The sequence below is a fragment of the Chinchilla lanigera genome, unplaced genomic scaffold (genome assembly GCF_000276665.1).
Source record: "Chinchilla lanigera isolate Chin_1 unplaced genomic scaffold, ChiLan1.0 scaffold00020, whole genome shotgun sequence".
NCBI lineage: Eukaryota > Metazoa > Chordata > Mammalia > Rodentia > Chinchillidae > Chinchilla > Chinchilla lanigera.
In genome coordinates this window covers 9,056,118-9,079,971 of record NW_004955421.1, presented here as the reverse complement: position 1 = coordinate 9,079,971, position 23,854 = coordinate 9,056,118, and the positions used below count along the sequence as shown (strand labels likewise).

The window sequence follows — 23,854 nt, the reverse complement described above, 5'->3', positions numbered from 1 at the left end:
CGGGGCGGGGCCAGTGTGCGAGTCCTCCTGCAGGTGGCCCCTCTCAAACTGACGCAGAAGCTGCGGCAGCTCTCCACCTTTTTTCTGCTGTTAGCACCTGAGAAAAGTTACACGCACACGCTTCGGTCTTTTCCAAGCTTTAGGTCCTTTCTCCTTCGCAAGGAATTTGCCCTCTTCCATCGTAGAATGGCAGTTCCCCGAAGTGAAAGACCAGAAGCCGCTGCCCTTGGGAGGAGCTCTGAGAACCCGTTTTTTGTCCATTCTGCCCTTAGAACTCATTCAGGTTCCAGGGCACATTGGTTACTTCTGTGATCTCAGGGGTCTTATATGTACGATAAGCGAAGTCCTATTCACAGATCTCAGCCTGGTGTCCTAAAAAGCAGCCGCTGGAGTCAGAGTTGGCTGAGATCTCACACAAATTATCTCCTGCAAAGCCTTACAGTCCACCAGTGTACAGTTTAATAATACCACTCTTCCCCACTGCTTTGAGAATTCCATTCTACCACTGAATTATACTCTGGCCCTTAAAAAAAAAAAAGTAAAGAAAAAACATCACTTTTCTAATACATTCTACTTTAAATTCAGATATTTACCAAGAACTCAGTGCATGCAGAATGGTGAGTTGGGTTGCAGAAAATACAAAAAGCAGAAAAACATACTCCCTGCCCTCAAAATATTAGCAACGTACAATTAATTTTAATCAATTAGTGTGTACTATTGAACAAAACTATGGTTTTCGTGTGTGTGAATTCTTTGATCTTGAGTCATGTTTTTCCTTGCCATATCCAAGAAAAATCTGCAAAACTATTGGCCAAATATATTTCTTTAAATTAAGTATGAAATTAACTTAAGAATAAATTGGCCAGGCATGGTGACACTCACCTGTAATCCCAGCTACTCCAGAGGCTGAGGGAGGAGAAATACAAGTTCAAGACCAGCCTGGGCAATTTAGCAACACTCTATATCAGAATTTAAAAGGTAGAAAGTAGCTCAGAGGTAGAGCACTTGCCTAGCATGCATGGAATCCTGGGTTGAATGCCCATTGGTGCAAAAAAAAGGATATATAAGTCTTTCCAGTAAAATCATTTCATCATCAATGTCCATAATGATGTGCTAATTATATTCTTCAAAATGCACTTTTAAGTACTTGTCTATTTTTAAAAATGAGAGAAAACAAGAAAAAGATTTTTGATTGATGCTTAGACCTATAGTTGATGACATAAATAAACATCAGGAGACTGAAATAAAAGTTCTTTAGCTACCTCGGTATATACATTTATCTGGATAGAATTAGGATTACCAAAGGATCCCTTTCTCAAGGAGTTGATGGTATTACGAAGAACATGTAACATTCTTAATGTATTTAAAAGACATCCCAAATTGCCTACAGTTAATTTTCTTCTATATATTCAGGGAGCACAAAGCCAGTTTTGCAAATGGTCCAGATACCTTGCTCCAGACCTTGCCATCACAGGCATATGTACCCATAAGAATTAAGGCCTGAAAAACCTAAGGTAAAAATAACTTTGTGTCTGGTTTTGCTTACTGTGTGAAAAGTAAAAAGAACATTCAAATGTTCAGATTGGAACCAAGCATTTCATAATGTCATTAGGGTTGAAACCAAGTAGAAAATAAACTAATTTTCTACTGAGCTAGGAGTCAAATTTAATCATTTTTTACGTCTCTGAAACCGGCTTCGAAGGTTATTTTTAAGACCTCAGTTGGGTCTTGACAAGAATTATCTGGCTCACAGTCTTCTAATAACTGTTTGGAACAGAAACAAACTTAGGAGGATAGAAGCCAAGTACAAAGATTCTTGTGACTGGGGTTTCAACACAACCAAAAAAGGAAAGAAGATCTTCACAATACTTTCTTAAGATTCAGAATTGAGGCCCAGATTGTAAGCCCAGGATATTATTTGGAGTCATACTTCAGTTTCTGGGACCTTGCTTGATACAGAACTTGACTAAGTAAAAGTCCCACTTCCAGGTAAAAGATATCAGGAGCCTACAATCAAACCATCAAAAAGTACTTCCTGAGCACCTGCTATGTGCCTAGACTATGGATAGAAATCCTGCCCCCATCTCTACTCTATACCCCAAGTCACATGACTATGCTTTTCCTTGAGAGAAGCCCCACACATTTAGCACAAAGTATGTAATGGTCCATGATGTTCATATCCCAGAGTTCGTGTTATTAACAGTAAATGCTGGCCTAGTTCTGAGAAGGAAGAAATAATTGCAGACAAGAATAGAGATGAAACTATATTTGCTCTTCAGTATGTTTTCTGTTTCCACTTTGGCTTTTTGGGTAATAATTGTTTGTTGGAAATTTTTTCTGTCAGAAAAGGCTTGAAATCTCCACCTAGTGCTTCATCAATCCAGTTTCTGAGATATTGTTTTGCACTGATCATTTTGCACTTATTCTCAACTCTTATTCTCAACTTATTCTCAACTCTGAGTAATTCTATGTTTTGATACATATGAAGAAAAACTAAAGCTTATAACCTGACAGTGCAAGAAATGATCCCCCCAAAATCTTATTTTTCATAGCCTCCTGTGTATTTTTCTGGCTGATGCCAAATCCCAGAATATGTATCTAACAGCTAATAAGTTAATACTTGTTAATGAATAAGAGAAGTCAGGGGTAGGCCAGCTCTTGGCTTTTCCCCCACTCAAAAGTTAAGTAATGGAGGACAGGAGACTAATTCCTAGGCACCTTTCGGTTTTAATATGTTTGACCCTGGGAAATTTAACTGCAGAATTGTTTTCTTTACCATCCTGCTGTTTGGCCTGCATAATTTTTTTTTGTTGTTGTTGTTTTGTTTTTCTCCGGTACCGGGAACCAAACTCACGACCTTGCATTTGCCAGGCAGGCGCTTTGCCACTGAGCTAAATCCCCAGCCCCGGCCTGCATAATTTTTATTGAACTTTTATGTGCCAATCACTAGAGTAAGCTTTTTACGTGGCTTGTTCCATTTTTTTCCATTATAGTAACCAAAAAAGTAGATAAGGAGATTTTTGAAGGGATTAACTAAGTAATTTCTCAGAAATATATGCTGATAAAACACCTAAAAATAGTACCTAAAAACAGAAGAATTAAATGAAGTTAGTTTTTATTAGAATTAGGAAGCTAATATTTTTAAAGTATCAAGTTCCAGGCTGAGTACAGTATTGTTTAATGTAAAGTTCATGATAACTACCCTATGTATGAGTATTATCCCTATGTTATAGTTGCTAACCTGAAGCTTAGCAAATCATCTGCTCAAAGCTGCAGTGCTAATAAGAGCCTAGCTCTCCGTGTGTCTCGGTCAGGACAATCCGTGTTCTGCACTAAGAAGCCTTCACTGCTTGGCTGGTGTTATAGGCCATAGTCATGAGTTTTCCTGTCTGACCTCTTGCACACTTTGCTCCAGACTCATCTCCTAATGGAGACCTCATTGCCCATTGGTCATTTACATCTTTGACTAAATTTCCTATCCATTTTTTGGAACCATTATCAGCTTTCACCCTGTTATCTCAGTCAGGAGTCATTTGTAAGACTTATAACACAGATTGACTTGAGCTAAAGAGGGAGGGAATTGCTTCAAATAACAGAAAAGTCCAAAAGTGGTTACTTTAGACACATGGGGATTCAAGAACTCTAACAGTGTCATGAGATATTTCTTTCTGCCATATTCTTCCTTTGCCATGCTACTTTTCCTTTCATGGTTGACTGCACATTTAGTACATCTTTAAGTGGTAAGCTTGAGAATGCAGAGAAAACACTATGATTTACCAACTCCAATGGAAAGCATGCTGCTTTCTGTAATTGTTTCAGTAGAAGTCCCAGAATTCTGTTTCTATTATGACTTAGGCTATGGTGCCTGGCAAGCGCAAGGTCGTGAGTTTGATTCCCGGTACCAGAGAAAATCCAAAAAAAAAAGAAAAAAATGACTTAGGCTATGGGTCCACCCATAAATCAAATATTTTTGAAAAAAGCAAGTAATATTATGTTTTGTCAGGTCTAGATCTCAGTCTAGCTGGGACCCTTAGCCAAGCCACTGAGACAAAAATAGGGGCTTTTCATGTTAAGTGAAATAAGTCAGATACACCTGGTTAAATATGTCATGGTTTCTCTTATATGAGAAACACAAATTATAAATAAAGAGCAAAGTAAAACAATGGGAAGTAGGGAGATAGATGTTTCTCAAATGAAAAGATGATCAAGATAGATGGAGAAGGGCGGGAAAGAAGAAAAAGAGGATGGAAACAGGAAAAATGTGTTACATGCATGTTCCAACTCCACACACATGTAAATGTTATGTACTAGAAACATGTACTAATAAAAAATAAAACTGAGAAAATCCAAAAAAAACCAATATCAAATCAGCTTCCTCTGAATTTGAAACATTAGCTTAGCTTTCGGGTAGATAAAGTTCAGCAGATCGCCTAGCTTATAAATATTTTCAATGGAATGTAACATAAGTAACCTCAGATTATTTCTAAAAAGAATAGTTTTCAATATGTAGTCACATTCCTGAAACCATAGATAATCACATAATCATATGTTAAATTAAACCAAGGTTTTCTGAAGATTATTTTTGTGAGGAGTCACTTTTAGGTCCAATAAAGTATCTTTCTGGCATGGTATTTTACTGACCTTTCATGAAGGAGAAAATGGAGACACATGAGGATGGAATGACTTACATTCTCTTTAAATGGGAAATTTACCTAGAAGATTATATAATCTGCAGCGCATTTGGAATTAGCTACCATTTGTAGTCTGAAGTCCCTTGCTTAGATAATGCATTAAGTTTAATTGAAGAACTTCTAAAAATATGTCACTTTAGGAGTGAGGCACTAAGGATCTAACCCAGGGCCTTGTGCATGCTAGGCAGAGAGCTCCACCACTAACCTATCCTCCCCCAATCCTTAAAAAAAATTACTTTATAATGTTTTAAGATACTGTTTTTAAAAAAATCTCCTCAGGAAAAGATTTGAGAGGCTCAATTTTTTTTTCATATTAAGTAAAAATAAGCAAATACAATGGAGATTGGGACAGTACTGGGAACAGACCCCAAGAAGCACTGAGCTACATCCCTAGCTCTTTTTTTGTTTTTGTTTTTTGTTTTTTTTGAGAAAGGCTCTCACTAAGCTGCCTACACTGACCTCAAATTTGAAATCCTCTTGCTTTAACCTCCAAAAGTAGCCAGGATTATACACAAGAATCACTGTGCTCAGCACAAATGTTGTTTTTCAACAAAGAAAATTATGCTTTCCTAGTTACAAAACTGCAGTCTGTCACATTTGATTGTAAAAGGAATTATCTGTCAACAAAATCACTTTAGAGTTTAGTGATTTATGTATTATCCTAAAATATGGACACATTGAACCAATCAGTTTAAAAGAATTCTTTATGAAGTTTCACAAAGATATAGTAAAATCTTTATTTTACTTCATTTACTTCTTAAAATGTCTAGGGAACCATTTATGTTTCAACATAGAATCTTTGAAAAATTAAAAATTGTTTTGTTGGGGGTTGGTTGTTGTTTTGGGACAGGGTCTTACTATGTAATTCAGGCTGGTTTTGAACTCACTCTGTAGCCTAGGCTGGCCTTGAACTTACATCTATCCTCCTGCTTCAGACTCTGGAGTTCTGAAATTGTAGGCATGCACCACCATGCATGGCTGAGAAATGTAGTCTGAAAAAATAAAAAACAGCATTCACTGCATTTGACAAGTAGGGATATCTTTTATAAACTTTCCGCTATTCCTTTAGGGCATCCCTGCTAACAGTATAAGAAATAACACAAATAGAAAGTTCTTTCACTTTCCACCCCCAAATCACTTCTTGAACAGAATATTGGCCTGCCCCTTCAGCACTCCCACTCATCACCCTCCTCCTCTCTCACAGAAGATGTCAATCTTCCCTCTGGCTCAGCACCTGAAAAAACATAGGGTTCTGCACTTAACAGCATAGCTCCACCAAGGCCTCCACAGGGAGTATGACTACATGCTGTTCAATGTCTTTCTGAAGCTTGAGTGGGAGACATAATGTTAATAAAGGATTATCTGAAAGATGTGCAGTGTGAACATTCCCCTAGGTACTTCCAGATTTACTCTTAAATGAAAGGCCATGCAACTGGTGCCTTACAGAACTGCTCTTACCTAACTGCTGGGGCTGCATGCCAACAGCCTTTAATGAGGGTCAGAAATCAGCCTTGGAAACTGCTTTCTACAAAAGAATGGTTTGAAGAATGCATTGGTGAAATTTTTTTCTGGTGTGAATACTGTCAGAACCCAATGCTACTTCTGAACAGTGAGATTGTTCCTTACAGACAGTGTTAGTCTTGTATCTACTCATACATCACGCTAAAATGACTGCTCTCAGACAGGCCGAAATGTCCAGTCTACTTCTAATTATACACCTGGTATGTCTAAGCTCAGTGGATTGGCATGCTCTTATTTTCCCTTTTACCTTGTGTTAATCAGCTTTCTGTTACTCTTAAAAAAAATACCTGAGATAATCAACTGTAAAAGAGACAAGGTTTATTTTGGTTCATGGTTTCAGAAGTATCAGTCCATGGTTGGTTGGGCCAATTGCTATGTGTCCCATGGAAAGGCAGAACACTAATATTGGAAGCAAATGATGGAGGATGCTGCTGAGAAAGAAGAGAGACAGGAAAAGACTGTGATCCCCCACACACACACACACACACTTTTCTTTTCTTAATGATGACACAGTTTTACAATTATTAAAGGTAGGAGAAAAACAGAAAGGTAGGAAAAAATAAGCTCTTCAGCAAGCTTGGACCAAGTAAAAGGAAGAAAAAATAAAAATATACCCTACAGCATAGAGTGGGCTGTAGTGAAGAGTCATGATCACCCCAATATCCCGAAGTAACTACACTTGCTGCAATATCACCTTAGTGATTACACTTGCTCTCACTGGGCCCCACATCCTAAAGGTTCTACCGTTCCTCAATAGCTCCTATACAGGGATCAACCCTTTTTTGCACATGGCCCTCTGGGATACATTTATCCAAACCATAACATATTTTGCTCTTCATTTTTCATCTATTTTACTTGTTTGTAAATCTCATTAAGGCCTTTTTGGAAGCAGATAAGTATACAGTGATCCCTTACCTATTGGAGTTATGTTCCAGAGACCCCTGCAATAGGTGAAAATCCGTGAAGTAGCAGTGTTATATTTATTTTATTGTTTATGTATATTTTAAGGGTTTATAAACCCTTTCCACACTCCTATAAAACTTCCCCACACTCTTATAAACACTTCATATGCTCTTAAACACTTTCTACACTCTTAAACCTATGTAATTGTAACAACATTATGTAATTCCATATGGGTACTCAATGTGAAGTGGACAAGGAGTGATGCTGAACATATGGGCGCAGTGCAGGAGAGCAAACAGACTGAAGCTATGGTCAGTGAACGAATCACCACCCAGGATACAGAACACAGTGCTGTGGTTGATCACCTTCCATTCCATCAGCCAATAGTGTGCCGTGTACAATCTCAAGTTGGCAAACTTGGACAAGCAGCAGTGGCGTACTGCATTGCCATTGAGTACAGTACGGTATTCATCTGCTGATGCAGTACATACTGTATTTTAGTTCAATTTAATATTCTTTTAATATGTTTGAGTTAACATTTTTGTATTGTAAATTTTTAGGCAAAAATAATTAAAATCATAAATATTATATAAATACCTATATACCACAAAATCCTGCAATATAGTGAAAACTGCATGATACAGAATTAGATATATTTTTTTAAAAACCCGTGATACACTGAAGCCACAATAAGTGGACTGCAATATAGCAAGGGACGACTGTAAACAAATTAAGTCCTATGAGAGCAAAACTTACTCTATACATAAAGAAATGTGCTGAACTCTGGAGAGAAGCTTTAATCTTCAGGGTTTGAAAATATGTTTCTTCAGCCTGGTGGTACATGCCTGTAACCCTCACACCTGGGATACAAACTCAGGATCATAAGTTTGAGGCCACCCTGGGCTACATAGGAGTTCAGACCCATCCTGGGTTACATAGTGAGATCTTTTCTAAAGAATTGGGGAGGGCAAGAAAGCTAGTTTCATGATGCAGTAAGAAAGTAAAGATCAGGCTTCACACAGAGATTCTATCTTGGCATTTTCTTATTTGTCTATACCATTATATAAATGTAATGTTTTTTATTGATACATTTTAGATATATACAATGATAAGATTCATCATAGGAAATTTGTACCTGTACATGATGTATCTTGCTTCTTTTTTTCCCATTCTCCTCCTCCCTTCAACCCTTCTTCCCCTTCTGATTTACAAAAGTTTTGTTTCCATTTTTTCTTGTCTCATCCTACCTTTCCCCATACCCCTGCCTTGTTCCCCTTCTCATTTGAACATTTTCTTCCCATTTCCAAACATCTATTATACATTTTGGCCCTTATTTATATGTGCTTACTTACACCAGTGAGAAAAATGTGTTTAAACATGTGTATCTAGTTTATTTCACCTAAGATTATGGTCTCAAAGTACATCCATTTAGCTAGAAATGTCTCAGGCTTATCCTACTTTATGGCAGAGTAGTACTCCATTGTATAAAAACACCACATCTTCTTTATCCATTTCACAGGGCAGAAGAGACTCTATTTTGTTTTTAACTCCATATTAAGAGAAGCCACTTAAAGTTCACTTAAGCTGTAGTTTACCCCCACTCTTCATCCTTCTCTTTGGTTAGTTATCAACCCATTTAAAGGAAAGCAAAATCATAAAATGGGAACAGAATAAATAGGAAAAATTGGGAAGTAGGCTAAAAGTTAAACTGTAATGGTCATTTGGAATCTGGCTGGCTGACAGCTCCTGAGAAAGTTAACTTTGTGCAGTCTTGTAAGACTCCCAGAAATGAGGTAATGGTAACTATGGAAACCTGAAATGTACTTAAAGCAAAGGTAAGACCCAGATCAGGGTAGACACCTTCTCTGGCTCCTGGTTAGAGATGTCCGTCAGCCGGCTCAGTACAGCTTTGTTCTTTCCTGCTCTTCTGGTCTCTTGTGAATGCTATTCTCATTGAACTTGCTTGATATATCACCTTCCTGGGTTGATGGGCTGTTTCTAAGATTTAGCTATTACAAACCATGCCATTATAAACATGAGTATGCATCTGTTGTTGTGATATGATGCTTTTAATTCTTTCAGGAAGATACGTAGAAGAGAAATAGCTGGGTCAAATGAAACCTCTAGGTTTAGTATTTTGAGGAATCTCCATACTGATTTCCACAGTGATTGCACCAGTCTGCACTCCCACCAATAGTGGAGAAGGGTTCCTTTTCCCCCACAACCCTGCCAGTGTTATTGGTTGATTTCTTTTTTTTAATATTTTCTTTTTTTAAGAGAATAAAAATATTTTTAAAACCAAAAAAAGTTAGGAATTCAACAGTGGTTCTTATATTGCATATTGTTTTGTTCAAAGTAGTTGTTCAGATCACCAGATATAAGCATCTAAAATTGGTCAAAAACAATTTAAGCATTAACTGTTCCTTTCAACAAACCAATAGAAATTAGTAGTACAATTATCTTAGCTATCTTGTATATATTATGTATATTTTCCCTTCCTTCTTTCTTTCTTTCCTCCTTTGCTTCATCCCGGTTCTTTCCTCTTGAGCAGTTTATTTCCCTTTCACAGTATCTATTGTACCTTTTGGATTTTATTTACTCTTTCAGGTTCTTACACTAGGGAAACAATACAGTGTTTACACATGCAAGTATGATTTATTTCACTTTAATAGCCATTCAGTTGTTTTCATTTGCAGCTGTCTAATGATCAGTGACATTGAACATGTATTTATAAATTTATTTGCCATTTCTACTGCTTTATCTGAGAAGATTATTCATTTCAGATGCCCATTTTGGATTGGGTCTTTAAATGTAGGGAGTCTGATTTTTGTGTAGTTCTTTATATTTTTTAGATAATAGTCCTTTGCTGCAGAAATAGCTGGGGAAAAACTTTTCCCACCCTGTGAGTTGTCTCTTCACTCTGTTGGTGGTTTCTCTTGCTTTGCAAAATCTTTAAAGATTGTTGATTCTTTGTAATATTTCCTGTGCGACTGAGTTTTAGTTCCACTGAAGTTTAGGCTGGTTTCTAGCTGTGAGGCTGGAACCTGATTTACTCAGCCTACAACACTCTGTGTGCCTCCTGCGGGATTGAATTCAGCTCATTGACCTCCTGCTAATTTGAACTCAGTGCCACTTCACCCTGGCACTGGGAGCTGCCAGATGGAGCCATCCCACAACTTTTCTGAATTCTGAGCTCTGAGTCCACTGCATCTGTTCCACTGTTGTTTCTCCATGGAGGTCTGTGTGGTGTCCAGTCACTGTTAGCCTCTCTCCAAGATGGCTACCGGCCAGTCACTGCCCTTTTCTAGAGGGCATGTGAATACAAATAACTCACAGTCCACCTAAGTCTGCTGCATCCATTCCACTGTTGTTTCTCCCTGGACATCTATGGGGTCTCCAGTCACTGTGCAATCCAGGTTCAAATCACCCTTTCCATGCATGGAGTCAGGGCTCAGAGCCACCTTCCTCTACATTGAGATCTCTCTCTTTGCTTTCTCCATGGGCTCCAATTCTCACTTCAGATCCTTCCTGGGTCCTGGGAACCCACTTTACTCCTTGTCTTCCTCCTGTTGCTATATTCCAGTGTCTGGACACCAAATCTCAGAGAGGCTGTTTCTCTGCTTTTCACCATTACACCATCTTCCCAGAAGTCCTCAAATATAATGTTTTTAAAATATAAGTACCTGCAAAGCAGCAAGAAAAATTTTCATATTACCCCCTTTCTCATTTAATAAGAACAAAATTTCAGCTGGACATAGTGGTGCACACCTATAATTCCAGTACTTACAGAGGCTGAGGCAGGAGGATTGCAACTTTGAGTCCTTCCTGGGCAACTTCATGAGATCTGACTGAGAATACATAATTATTAAAGGGTTGGGGGACCCTGGTGATGTTGTTTCAGATGTCCTAGAGTAACCATAGGTTCAATATCCCATACCAAAAACAAACAAACCCAAAATTTCTTTATGTGTATATGATACATCAAAAATTTAAGTATTATTAAATAAATGACATTATTTGGAATTCTGTCCATAATTGATTTATTTATCACTTAGGACTTCCTTATCTCCTAAAATGAATCAAAATAACTTACAATAAAAATATGTATGTACATTATCAAATATAGATGAAAATGATCAAAATATAAGGATAAAATACTGAGGTGCACATACATGTACAGCTGTTCTGACATCCAAAGCTAAAAGGAAAACAAAAGGAGTTCTAAAGCTTTCACTTTCTGATAAAAGAAAAAAACATTATTTCTATTGTTATCCTTATTCCATAAAACCACAGAAGTTTAAATCCAAATCTTAATTATCTTTTAAACTGAAGGGCGATTTTGGGGGGGCAATATTTTTATGTTTTGTGTTTTGTTTGTTCCTGTTTTTATATATGTCAAAGTTAGGAAATGTCCTAGCAAAAAGCTGCTTGAACATGACATGCTCGTGCTAACTTACAGTATTTATATCTTTTACAGTATACCCCTGATCATGTAGTTGGACCTGGAGCAGACATTGATCCGTCTCAAATAACCTTTCCTGGATGCATTTGTGTCAAAGCTCCCTGTCTCCCTGGAACTTGCTCCTGTCTCCTCCATGAAGAGACCTACGACGACCATTTGTGCCTTAGAGATACAGGGTCAGAAACAAAGTATGCCAAGCCTGTTTTTGAGTGCAATGTCATGTGCCAGTGTGGTGACCACTGCAGAAACAGAGTGGTCCAGAGGGGTCTCCAGTTCTGCCTCCAGGTGTTCAAGACAGATAAAAAAGGCTGGGGGCTTCGCACCTTGGAACTTATACCAAAGGGGAAGTTTGTCTGTGAATATGCTGGTGAAGTTTTAGGATTCTCCGAAGTACAAAGAAGAATTAACTTACAAACAACATATGACTCAAATTACGTTATAGCTATCAGGGAACATATTTATAATGGGCAGATAATGGAAACATTTGTTGACCCTACCTATATAGGAAATATTGGAAGATTCCTTAATCATTCTTGTGAGCCAAACCTATTGATGATTCCTGTTCGAATTTACTCAACGGTACCTAAGTTAGCACTTTTTGCAGCTAAAGACATTTTGCCAGGAGAAGAACTCTCTTATGACTATTCAGGAAGATTTCTTAATCAAACAGACAGTGAAGATACAGAAGGGCCAGGTAATGGGAAACTAAGAAAAGCTTGTTACTGTGGTACCCAGTCATGTACCGGTTTCTTGCCTTATGACAGTTCATTATACCACCACTTAGAAAAGCGCGACATCAACTAGGAAGTCTGTTCAGTGGGCAGAAATAAGTGGGAACCAAGCGTGTGTGGCCTCCCCACTTCTGGGTTCACCTTCTGCAAGTAATTTACCCTCTAGGTAATTCTGCTGTGTGGTAAGCAGCTTACCCCTCCCTGGAAGGGAAGCCAGTGGGTGTTCAGCCTTGCCTCTGCCTTCCTGCATAAGTTTAATTCAGGAATGTGGCAGAGACCCTGAATTGTCTACCAGTATCCCCTTTTATAATAGAATTCTCATTTTGTTCTGGGTGTATGACTGCCCAGAGTACTTACTTTCTTATTTAGATGTGGCTAAGTGATTTGTGTTCTACTTAATGAGATGTAATCAGAATTAGTATGTCCTTTAGTGGAGATAAGTTGCCCTTCCTTTTTGTTTTCCATTAAACTGGAGTACATACATGATGGCTAGAACTGGGGTAACAATTCTGGACTCTAAGATGACCCTGGGAAATGGTTATACCTAGCAAATCAACAAGATAGAGAGGAGTATCTGGTACTCTAGAAATGCTACTGACCTGATCAACACTTCCTGGACTTTTAGATGAAAAATAGTGTATCCTTTGTTTAAACCAGTTACTTGCACTTATACCAAAGCTAGTCAAGATTCAAGCCTTGTGGCTGAATACCTAAGCCTAGCTTCTATCAGTAATAAAGTTGGTACTTTTTTTCCTGTCTGCCTGACTCCTATATGTTATTTATCATTTGTTTCTAAACAGTTAAGGAAAAAGTCATGATGAATTATCACTTCCTGAAACCCTAATAATAACCATCAGTGATGAAAAACAGCTATGAGAATGGCTTCTGTGGTATAATTAAGAATTAGAAAACAAAACAGGTTGTAAAATTTTTACCATACACTTGCCAGTACTCTAAAACTTGTGAAGTTACGCATCAGAACGCTGACAGCCTTAGTTCCTATATTAATATCAAGTAACGCTGTTGACAATGTAAAAGGAAGTGGGAGGTTTTATAATCACGTTTAAACTTCTAAAGGAGGAAAGATCTCTAACTGGCTTCCTTAAAGCAAGGATGGTGCAAAAATACAGTTCTGTGAAGGTTAATGAGACATTTCGAAAGAAAAAAAGTTGAGTTCCTATAGTATTATTTAATACATAATTCCATTTCCTCTTTAGCACAATTAAGCCTCAAGGTTTTGCATTTAAAAAGGAAACCATACAGATCGATGATATGTTTAACACCCTATTCCTGTGCAGTAGCCTCAGTATGTTAGCTGTATACTGTTAATCAGTAAAATGTATGGTATGTGAGTTACAATTCCTTGTGAACAAAAGATAGAGTACTCATAAAATGCTCCAAACTACAAATACACAATGTCACAATTCTCCTGCAAGCTCATTATTTTTCCCTGGCAGCTTTCCTGTCACTTGGATTTTTCTGAAGTCATCCAATTGTTTTAAATTTTATATAGGTGCATTTTTACCTAAAATGTATAACTGCTTAAGACCACTTTGCTTTTAGAAGGCATATTTTATATATTTTAAAGGGAAAATTTATTTTTTTTTTTTAATTTTTTTTGGTTGTTTTGAGACAGAGTCTCGCTGTGCAGCTCAGGCTGCACTTGAGCTCACTTTTTAGCCCAGGCTGGTCTCAAACTTGCAACAATCCTCCTGCCTCAGCATCCCGCGTGCTGGGATTACAAGCATGTGCCACAATGCCTGGCTATTTTAAAATTGTAGCAGAGGAGCATATCTTGCTCATTATCTTATTGGCCTCTTTCCAGAGACATAAAATTCATCAAAGTAAATTTTGTTTTATGACTCTTAAGCCTATTTCATGATAATAAAAATTATTTCTGAAACTTAATTATAAATGAACACTTGACAGCACACTCATTGGGTTACTCTTTCAAAATATTCTAGTTGAGTGCTTAATGGGAAATGCCTGTCAGTCTCCGAGTTGGGTTTAAGGCAATTCTGGAAAGTTCCGCCCTGGATCCTGAAAGAAGAGCATTGATACCAGGTGTATCAGTTTGTCTGACTGGTGGTCACTTTCATCCAGGGGGCTCTGTAAACATTAGAACTAATCTGGTTTCTCAACTCCGCCTACCCACTGACTGTTGTAGTGACCCCATTATGCAGGTGCCAGTTCATTTATCATCTGCTCCCAGCACACCAACTTCTGTCCACTCACCACATGTCACTTTTATTGGTATATATTTGCACTACATAATAATTACATTTATTCACTCCAGCTTTGTGTAAGGCAGTATATATCCCTCATTCCAAAATGACCTTTCTTCTCACAAGTTCTAACAACTGAGCTACTTCAGAAACAACAAGAAAATGGTCAGAATGGAAATGTTTGGCTTGCTGTTTGCTTCTCTAGATACATTTTCCCACTTCCTTTCACTCCTCTATTAAATATCACAGTTGATGATCCGGGGATATTTACTCTGCCAGAACAAAAATTGCCTGAGGACCATTGGAAATTTTGTCTTCATGTACTGCTTTATTCTTAACTAGGAGACAGCCCTAAACGTCAGCTTCCTAAAGTTAAATTCAGAGTCTGTTTTTTAGGACTTTTGTCTAGATGTTCTCCCCAAAACCTTATGCAGTCATTGGTGGGGCTGTTCAGAGGTGGATGGATTTAGAGTGTGTGATGCTCTGGAAATCAGTATGGAGATTCCAAAAAAAAACTATGATTAGAGGTCCCATTTGACCCAGCTATTCCCTTGCTGGATATCTTCCTAGAAGAATTAAAAACATTGTACCACAGCAATATATGTGCATCCATGTTTATAGCAGCACAATTTGTAATAGCTATACTTGGAAACAACTCAAATGCCCAACAAGTGAGGAATGGATAAAAAAAGATGTGGTCTTTTTATACAATGGATTACTACTCAGCCATAAAGAAGGACGAAATGGAGATTTTTATAGGTAAATAGATGCAACTTGATGACGTACTTATAGGTGAAATAAACCAGATACCCATGTGTAAACATCATATTGTCTCCCTAATGTGAGAAGCTGAAAGAGTAGATAAGATCCAAAATGTACAACCAATATTGTAAAGTGGGAAGAAACTTCAAGATGGGCAAAGGAAAAAAGAAAAGCAAAATTATACACATATATATATGATATAGCATATATATATATGATAGTTAAGATAGTTATAGTACTAATTTCTCTTAGTTCATTGAAAAGAAAGATTTGTGCTAATATTGTTTGGACAACTAAAGGTCTATATTTTGTACTCTAACTAATTTAAAGGTAACAATGTGCAATGTATTAACCATTGTTACTTTCCTATTATCTTGTTTGGAAATTTTGTTTCATTTCTTTTTCTCTTTAAAATAAAAAATAAGTGTGTGATGCTAGGATCAAAGATACAGTGATAGGATTAAGGGTGTGAAGGTGACCTACCCATACATATATGTATGACACTGGTTCTTGTTTCCACCCTGGGGTGGGTAGCTTAGGTAAGATATAAGAGATGGAAGGATGGTTGTCATTTATCACTTGCTGCTTGGATGCCTTCGTTGTGTTCTGCCTGCCAGAAACTGTTTCTCCTCTATGATGCGCCTCTTCCATGCCTCCCTGCCTTGGAACCAGCCGATTATAGACTGAAATCTCTGCAGACTGAGCCAAAATAAACTTTTCCTCCTGTAACTTTGCATGTTGTCTATTTTTGCCTCTGCAACAAGAAAAAGTAACTAAGACACTATTCTCTTTTTTTTTTTTTCCCAGTACTAGGGATTGAACCCATGGCCTTCACACTGAGCTACCCTGGCCCCTTATTTTTTATTTTGAAACAGGGTGTTACTAAGTTTCTAAGTTGCCTGGGCTGGGCTCAAATTTGCAATGCTCCTGCCTCAGCCTCCCAGATTGGTGAGACTACAGGCATGTACCATCACCCTCAGCTTGTGGACATCGGTGTATGATATGGTTCTTTTTATTATTGTGTGAATTTAAAGGATGGAGTACAAGATGATACAGTGGTAAGTAGTTTACGTGATCAAATTAATTCATTTTCTACAGTTATAACTTACATGCAATACATGCTTGAGTATGTATAACTAAATTAGTTTATAGAGTTTATTTTATACCCCATGTATTATGTAATAAATTTCATGATTTATTTCAGCTGTCTCAGCAGAGTGAAGATTTCTCAAGTTGAAATTGATTTTTAAAAAGTTATCATGGCCCACACATGTCTGTAACCTTCTGTAACTCAGAAGGCTAGGGCAGGAGGATCAGCACAAGTTCAAGGCCATCCTGGGCTACATAGTGATTTCAAGGCCAGCCTGAACTACACTTATTTTTGCCTTAAAAATATGAGCACAGAAAAAATTATCAAAGAGCTAAATTAACTCAAAGAAGATGGTCTCGAATGGTATAAATGTTAACAGAACACGATGTGAAAATCTTATTTATAACAGCACAAATTATGACTTTAAAGACAAAAATGTTTTATGGAAAAGATAGATAATAATTTATGAATCAAATAGTTCATTATTTTATTGCTCATCCAGACATCATCAGCTAGGTTGGATGCCCAGGCAGGAGTAAAGACAACTAAATTTAGACATAGTGTTTTTGCCAACTTTCAGTCACACGAAAACCATGGATTTGTACATGATTTTCATTCTTGTGGTTATGAAGACATTTTCATCAAAATAAGAAAATAACTTGATTTCTAAGTTTTAAATGTTTCCCTATATTGCCTTTTGGTTCTCCCACAAGATGTCCTTGTTTTGATGCCTACAAAGAAAAAAGGAATTAGTTCCCTGGCAAGCCTTTTATTGTACACAAATAAAGTAGTGAATGTAAAATGAGTTTATCGAGGTTATTTTATACCCCATGTGTTACTTTATTCTGTACTTCCATCTTTTTTTTCCACCACAGCTCCTCAGCCTGCAGGTTTCCTATCCTCCTACCCCTTCCCTACAATGTATTCTTCATCTTTGATGATTTCTTTCTTTAAGGGGGATTGGCAAAAGTCTTCATTTTTCAATTTTAAAGAGAAAAAAATTCAAAACAAGGTAATAGGAGAAAACAATGGTTAATATATTGCATATTGTTATCTTTAAAATAGCTGCTCAGAGTACAAGATACAGACATTTAATTGTCCAAACAATATTAGCACAAGCCTTTCTTTTCTTTCCCTCTTTTCTCCTTTCCCTCATCCCAGTTTCTCTTTCTTTTGAAACAATTTCTTGCCATTTCAGAATATCTATTGTACATTTTGGATCTTATCTACTCTTTTGGCTTCTCACATTAGGGAGACAATACGATGTTGACAATGTGAGTCTAGTTTATTTCACTTATAAGTATGGTCTCAAGTTGTATCCATTTACATATAAAAGTCTCCAGTTTATCCTTCTTTATGACTGAGTAGTAATCTATTGCATAAAAAGGCCACATCTTTTTTACCCATTCCTCAGGTGAAGGGCATTTGGGTTGTTTCCAAGTATACCTATAACAAATTGTGCTGCTATAAACATGGGTGCACATGTATTGCTGTGGTACAATGTTTTTAATTCTGGGAAGATACCCAGAAAGGGCATGGCTGGGTCAAATGGAATTTCCAATCCCAAATTTTTGAGGATCTCCATACTGATTTCCACAGTGGTTGCACCAGTCTACACTCCAACCAGCAGTGGAGAAGTGTTCCTTTTCCCCCTCAGCCCCTCCAGCATGTGTTATTGGTTGATTTATTGATGATAGCCATTCTTTTGGGAGTGAGATAGAATCTCAGTGTTGTTTTAATTAGCATCTCTCTAATCATCAGTAATATTGAACATTTTTTCATATATTCATTTGCTCTTTGTATTTCTTCATCAAAGAAGTGTGTATTCATTTCAGATGCCCATTTTTGGATTGGGTCTTTAAATTTGGGAGGTCTGATTTTTGTGAGTTCTTTATATATTCTTGATAGTAAGCCTAAGGGGATGCCAGCCATGTAAACTGAAACTATTCTGTTCAGTTGTAACAAGTTTTCATTAGTCATTTATTGCCAAAGAGCAAAAGGATTCCCTCCCCATTTTAAAATTATTTTTATTTCAATTTAAAAAGTTGCATCTCTTTACCAATATATTTATACTTTTGTGGCTGGTTAAATTCCTTCCCTGGTTTGGGTGTAGTGGTACACGCCTGTAATCTCAGCACTCAGGAGGCTGAGACAAAAGGACTGCTATGAGTTTGAGGCCAGCCTGGTTCTACAAAGTGAGTTCAAGGCCAGCCTTAACTGCATAGTGAAACCTTGTCTCTAAAAGACAAATAAACAACAAAAAAAATCCCTCCCTGGACACTGCCACAAAATATATATATTAAATTCTATGTATTAAAAAAAGATACTCATATGGAATACTCTAATTCCAATTTCATTTATAAGCAAGGCCACTCTGAGGACAGATAAGTCAATAATTAATCACTTATCTTTTATCACAGAGCCAACCTAATTATAAGAGTCTTGCAGAGATTATGACCTAAAAGTCCCAAAGCTTCAAGTTCATGTTGCAAAACTCACATGTTCCAACAAAGAAAGCACATGGCGAGCATAAACTAAAGACCACAGAGTGTCAAGAAGGTGATCAGGCAGATCTTAGGTCCTCAGCCCCAACAAATCTCAAAAGCTCAGGCCATTTACACATTTATTAAGCACTTACTACATACTAGATGTTTGAGGCGCCTCAGTACCATGATAAAAATTTATGGCATTGTTGAAAAGTAACGTAAAATAGAAGCTACTTCTCAGTTTACATGGCTGGCATCCCCTTGGGCTTACTTCACCCCTCAGACCTCCTGTGACTTCCAGAGTGAAGGAATGTGCACTGACGGGTCTCCAGCATGCCTGGGCCAAGGGAGATGACATATTTTTTTCAGTCTTACTTTCTTCCCAACTGGTTTGCTGTTGTTCAGAAAGGAGTCAGTAATAGAGTATAAATAAGGACTAAAATATGTAGTAGATATTGGGAAATGGGAAGAAAATGTTCAAATGAGAAGAGGAACCAGGGGCAGGGGGACAAGAAAAACAAAAATGGAAACAAACCTTTTGCAAATAGCGGAAGAGGGGTTAAAGGGAGGGGAGAGGAATGGGGAAAAAAAAGAAGAAAGATATATCATGTAGAGGTACAAACTCAGTATGATGAATGTTATCATGTATAGCTAAAATGTACCAGTAACAATCAGATAACCAAATCACAGAAAAGAAATAATATGGTAACTATCGGCAGAAGAGAGGTCACTATGGATTGTGGGCAGAGAGGAAAGTGGAAACGATTTGTTCCTAAAGACTGATTTGATTAACCATGATCACTTTTGCAGACTGGAGTCACTTGTGACCAAGGGTGAGCTGATTTGCATACCCTGGGGTTGAAATTCAGCTGCAGGAAGCAGGGACTGCTCTAATGCATGGCCAGCTGAAGACCTCTGTTTGGTTTTATTCTTTTCCTGGACAACTGTTCCTAAAACCTACAGAATTTAACCTTAGTAGTTCTCAGATTCACTTAGGATAAAGAACCACTGAAGCCAGGAGTTGTCATGCAATTTTGTAATCCCAGTACTGTGGCAGGCTGAGGCAGAAGGATATAAAGTTCAAGTCTAAATCTGGCCTAGGTAATTTAACAATTTAGCAAGACCTGTCTCAAAAAAAAATTTTTTTAAAGAAAAGAGCTGGTCCTGGATTCAAGCCTCAGCACCTTAAAACCAAACAGAAAGCACACTAAAATGCTGCAGATGCCCTGTGCGCGGGAATGCACACTGGTACTACCCCGTCTTTTCAGGGGGCTGTCAGTGTCCATGAGGTTAACGGTATAGCTCAGTGGTGAAGTGCTTGTCTACAGAATGTGTGAGCCTCTGGATTTGATACTTAGTATCATAAAAATAAAATGCATAACCCTATGGTTGGATTTGACACTCTCCCTCTCCCAGAAATTTATCTGGCAGCAACGTCTGCACAAATTGGCACATTTATAATAGTTACAAACAGGTTTATTGGAAAATTTTTAAACAATGAAAATTGAAAATAAGCCAGGCATGGTGGCGTAAACCTTTACTTCCAGCACCTGGGAGGCTGAGTCAGGAAGATTGTGGCACATTCGAGACCAGCCTGGGCTACAAAGTGAGGTCAAACCTCGTCTCAAAAAGACAAAAAAAATTTTAAAAATCCATGACAATAACGCAAACTCTAATGCTCATCAGTTGATAATGCTAAATAAATTCAGCTATTTTTGTTTTTGTTTTATTTTATAAGTACTGTGAAGCAAACCAATGACTTTGCATATTCTAGGCAAGTACTCTACACTGAACTATAACCTCAGCCAGAGCTATATTAAATTGAGCTACATCTATCCTTTTATTTTTTTTTGTACCAGGAATTGAACTCAGGGCCTTGTGTTTACCAGGCAAGCGCTCTGCCACTGAGCTACGTTCCTGGTGCTATAGCTATACTTTCATGAGGATTACAAAATGTACTAAATGAATGAATATCCTTTATAGTATAACTTCTTTCTCTGGTGCCGGAGATTAAAACCAAGGTGTCATGCATGCTAAGAAGGGCTGTACCACTGAGCTACAATTCCCCAGCCCAATTCGATTTTGTTTTGTAAATATTACATATAAGTTACATATTTTGAGTGTAACATCTATGTGTGTGAATATATGTATATGTTTACAAACTATATACACTCACTATATCAATACATACATGTATTTAAATATTTGTAAATGCATAAAAATGTTTGGAAAGATGGACTGTTGGTAATTATCTACTTGCGTAGATGTGAGAGATGAGCAGAACTCACAGCATGAGAGGCTTCTAATTATATTTTTTCTTTAGTTTCTAGTTAGACCCTATGTGTTTTATTACTCTCCTAATTTAAAAATAATACCGATTTTAAAACAATTTGGTGAATAGTTAGAAATAATATAATTCTTGCCAGGCATGGTGGTACATGCCTATAATCCCAGCACTTGGTAGGCTGAGGCAGGAGGATTGTTTCAAGTTCAAGACCAGGCTAGACTACAAAGTGAGTTCACAGCCAGCCTGAACTGCATAGCAAGACCCTATCTCAAAAACAGAAATAATAGTAATAATAATATAATTGTTAATAAAAGCAGTAGATATTCAGAAAAGAGTAGAAGTGAAAAGATGAGAAATTACTACAGAACTCTTTCCCTCTGCAAATACAAATGATACTCTCATCTTTCTTTCTTTCTTTCTTTCTTTCTTTCTTTCTTTCTTTCTTTCTTTCTTTCTTTCTTCTTTTCTCTTTCTACAACAGGATCTTGCTATGTCCTTCAATGTAGCCTTGAATTCACTATGTAGCCCAGGCTGGCGCTGAACTCACAGCAGTGTTCCTACCTCAGTATCCAGAACGCTGGGACTACAGGTGAGCACCGCTATGCCCAGCTCCTCTTCCTCTTAAAAAAAAAAAAGCTAGCAATGTTAGAACATTGTTGGACCTATGGAATAAAGGCTTGCACCCTCTCCTTTTTTTATCCTCTCTTCCTTGCCCTCACAGCACCCCTAAATAAAAAAAAAAAAAATTCCCCAACTTTAGAGATCATTGGTACAAAAATCAGAAGAAAAATTGAAAGTGAAGAAACAAACACACAAAAACCAATCTGGCCACTAGAGGGAGAACATGGCACATAAAACCATTTTAAACTGCTATTTCACAGTAAAACTTTCCTACATGTGGAGGTAGAAGAGCTGGCCTTCCACGAGATTGTTCAAAGCTAAAAAAGCTTTACAATTTAGCCTTACACTTGCCAAAAATATCCTAAAGCAAAAGGTTTTGCAAATAAGTATGAAATAACAAATGTGAAGGTGGTTCTCATATTAGTGAAGTTTTTCCCTTTATGGAACTGAATATTTACAAATGTTCTGGGATAGATGCAAATATTGAGTTGGAAGCGGCCCTGAAATTGTGTTTTGTGAACAAATGCCCAGTTCTGAGCCTAGCAGCAGAGTCAGGAGTAGTAAAAAGCTTTATCCTTGTTTCACAAAACTCAGGGGACTTCATCTTACCAAGAATATTGTCCTGTACACTTTTGTAGACTGCTTTGGGAAAGGCATGCTCAGCACAGTTCTCCTTTCATTCTTCACACACTGCTCTCGCTCTCTGCATCAGCTGCGTTCTTCTCATGTATTTGAGCCTGGTACAAATAATCTGATAATGCACCATTTGATCTTCATTATTTCCAGCAGATGAGCATTTGCCACGTACCCAGCCTTTTCCCATTCCACCCGTAAAACAGTCCACTTCTTTCGCGTCACCTAAACATTTCGTAAAAAGAAGTACATTCAAGGGGACATAGGGTGAGAACATGTCTTTCTAGAATGGGTAGTCTTAGCTTGGATGTCTCATTATCATACTGCGATATTCACTGAGATATAAGCATTAGCCTAAGTCTGGAATGCAGAGTCTGGTTTGACCAGGTCGGAGGTTTACACACAGCTCATCCTATAATAACAATTTTAACCCTCCTGCCTTGACTCTGCATTTTCTAAAACTACTTGCACTTGATTTTCAAAATCCAAAGAACAAAAGGGCTTGTCGCTTACTCAAAGTCACAAGTCAATTAAATGGCAGGACAAAAATTTCAACCTAGACAGTCTGGCTCCAGAACCCCATGTTGTTCAACCACTAATCCATTTCACCTCCTTGCTCTTTGCCCTTTTCCTTCTCAAGGCTACTATCTCTTGCCCCAGTAATCTACTCGAATTAATCCACCTCTCCCACCCCAAGCTCACAATTTTCCCCAAACTCCCAGATTCAGTGATACAGCAGAGAGAACAAAAGTCACAAGAATGCTGAGTGCTAGTTCTGCCTCACTGGGCTGTCACTTAGCGCACTCTGCAAATACTTGGTTGGAGTCCTAGCTTCCTGGGTGCCCAGTGGGAACACTAACCAAACAGACCCACTTCCTCCCACCGCTGTGCTTCAGATCAAATCAGACCAGGGAAATAACTCATCCAGCACAGTGCCTGGCACCTAAGAGAAGCCTATAATTGGGACTGGAAAGCAAACCAGAGAAGAGGTCCAGCAGTCAGTTTACAGCTCGGAACAGACTCCACGGAGGAGAGTAAGCTGCTTCAGAAAGTAACACGCGTCCTCTTTCTCCCTCATTTTTGTGGCCTGACGGGGAGAAGCCTGATGGCATGCAGGGTCCTAGCACCACATTGCCTTGTGTGGAGGGTACAAAAGGGATTCTTGCACGCATACTACAACTGTGAACTTTTGAGGGGAGTCCTACACAAAGAGATTCTAGCTATGCAACTGGTTAGAGGAATCCACAATATGTGGATCCATTATCACTGTCTGAAAAAAGATGACAGCCCATAGTAGCTTCTTAACAATTCCTTTACCTTGGTCTTCGTAATCATTTGAACCCAATTCTTGACTGTCCTTAGGAGAAACAGAGAAAGCGTCCTCATTTTCTCCCAAGACGGACTCAGCCACTCTCAGAACTTGTCTCCTACATCACCATCTT

General features: G+C 37.9%; 1 protein-coding gene across 1 annotated transcript in view; it reads left to right on the top strand.

Annotated features, from left to right (window-relative positions):
• LOC102020128 (histone-lysine N-methyltransferase SETMAR) overlaps nt 1-13,066 on the top strand; it is a 13,447-nt gene extending 381 nt beyond the window's left edge. The window contains exon 2 of the mRNA XM_005383745.2: nt 11,593-13,066. Within this exon, the coding sequence (XP_005383802.1) occupies nt 11,593-12,381 (789 nt within the window). The 3' untranslated portion in view covers nt 12,382-13,066. The remainder of the gene's footprint in view (nt 1-11,592) is intronic.
• Nucleotides 13,067-23,854: the final 10,788 nt, after the last annotated feature.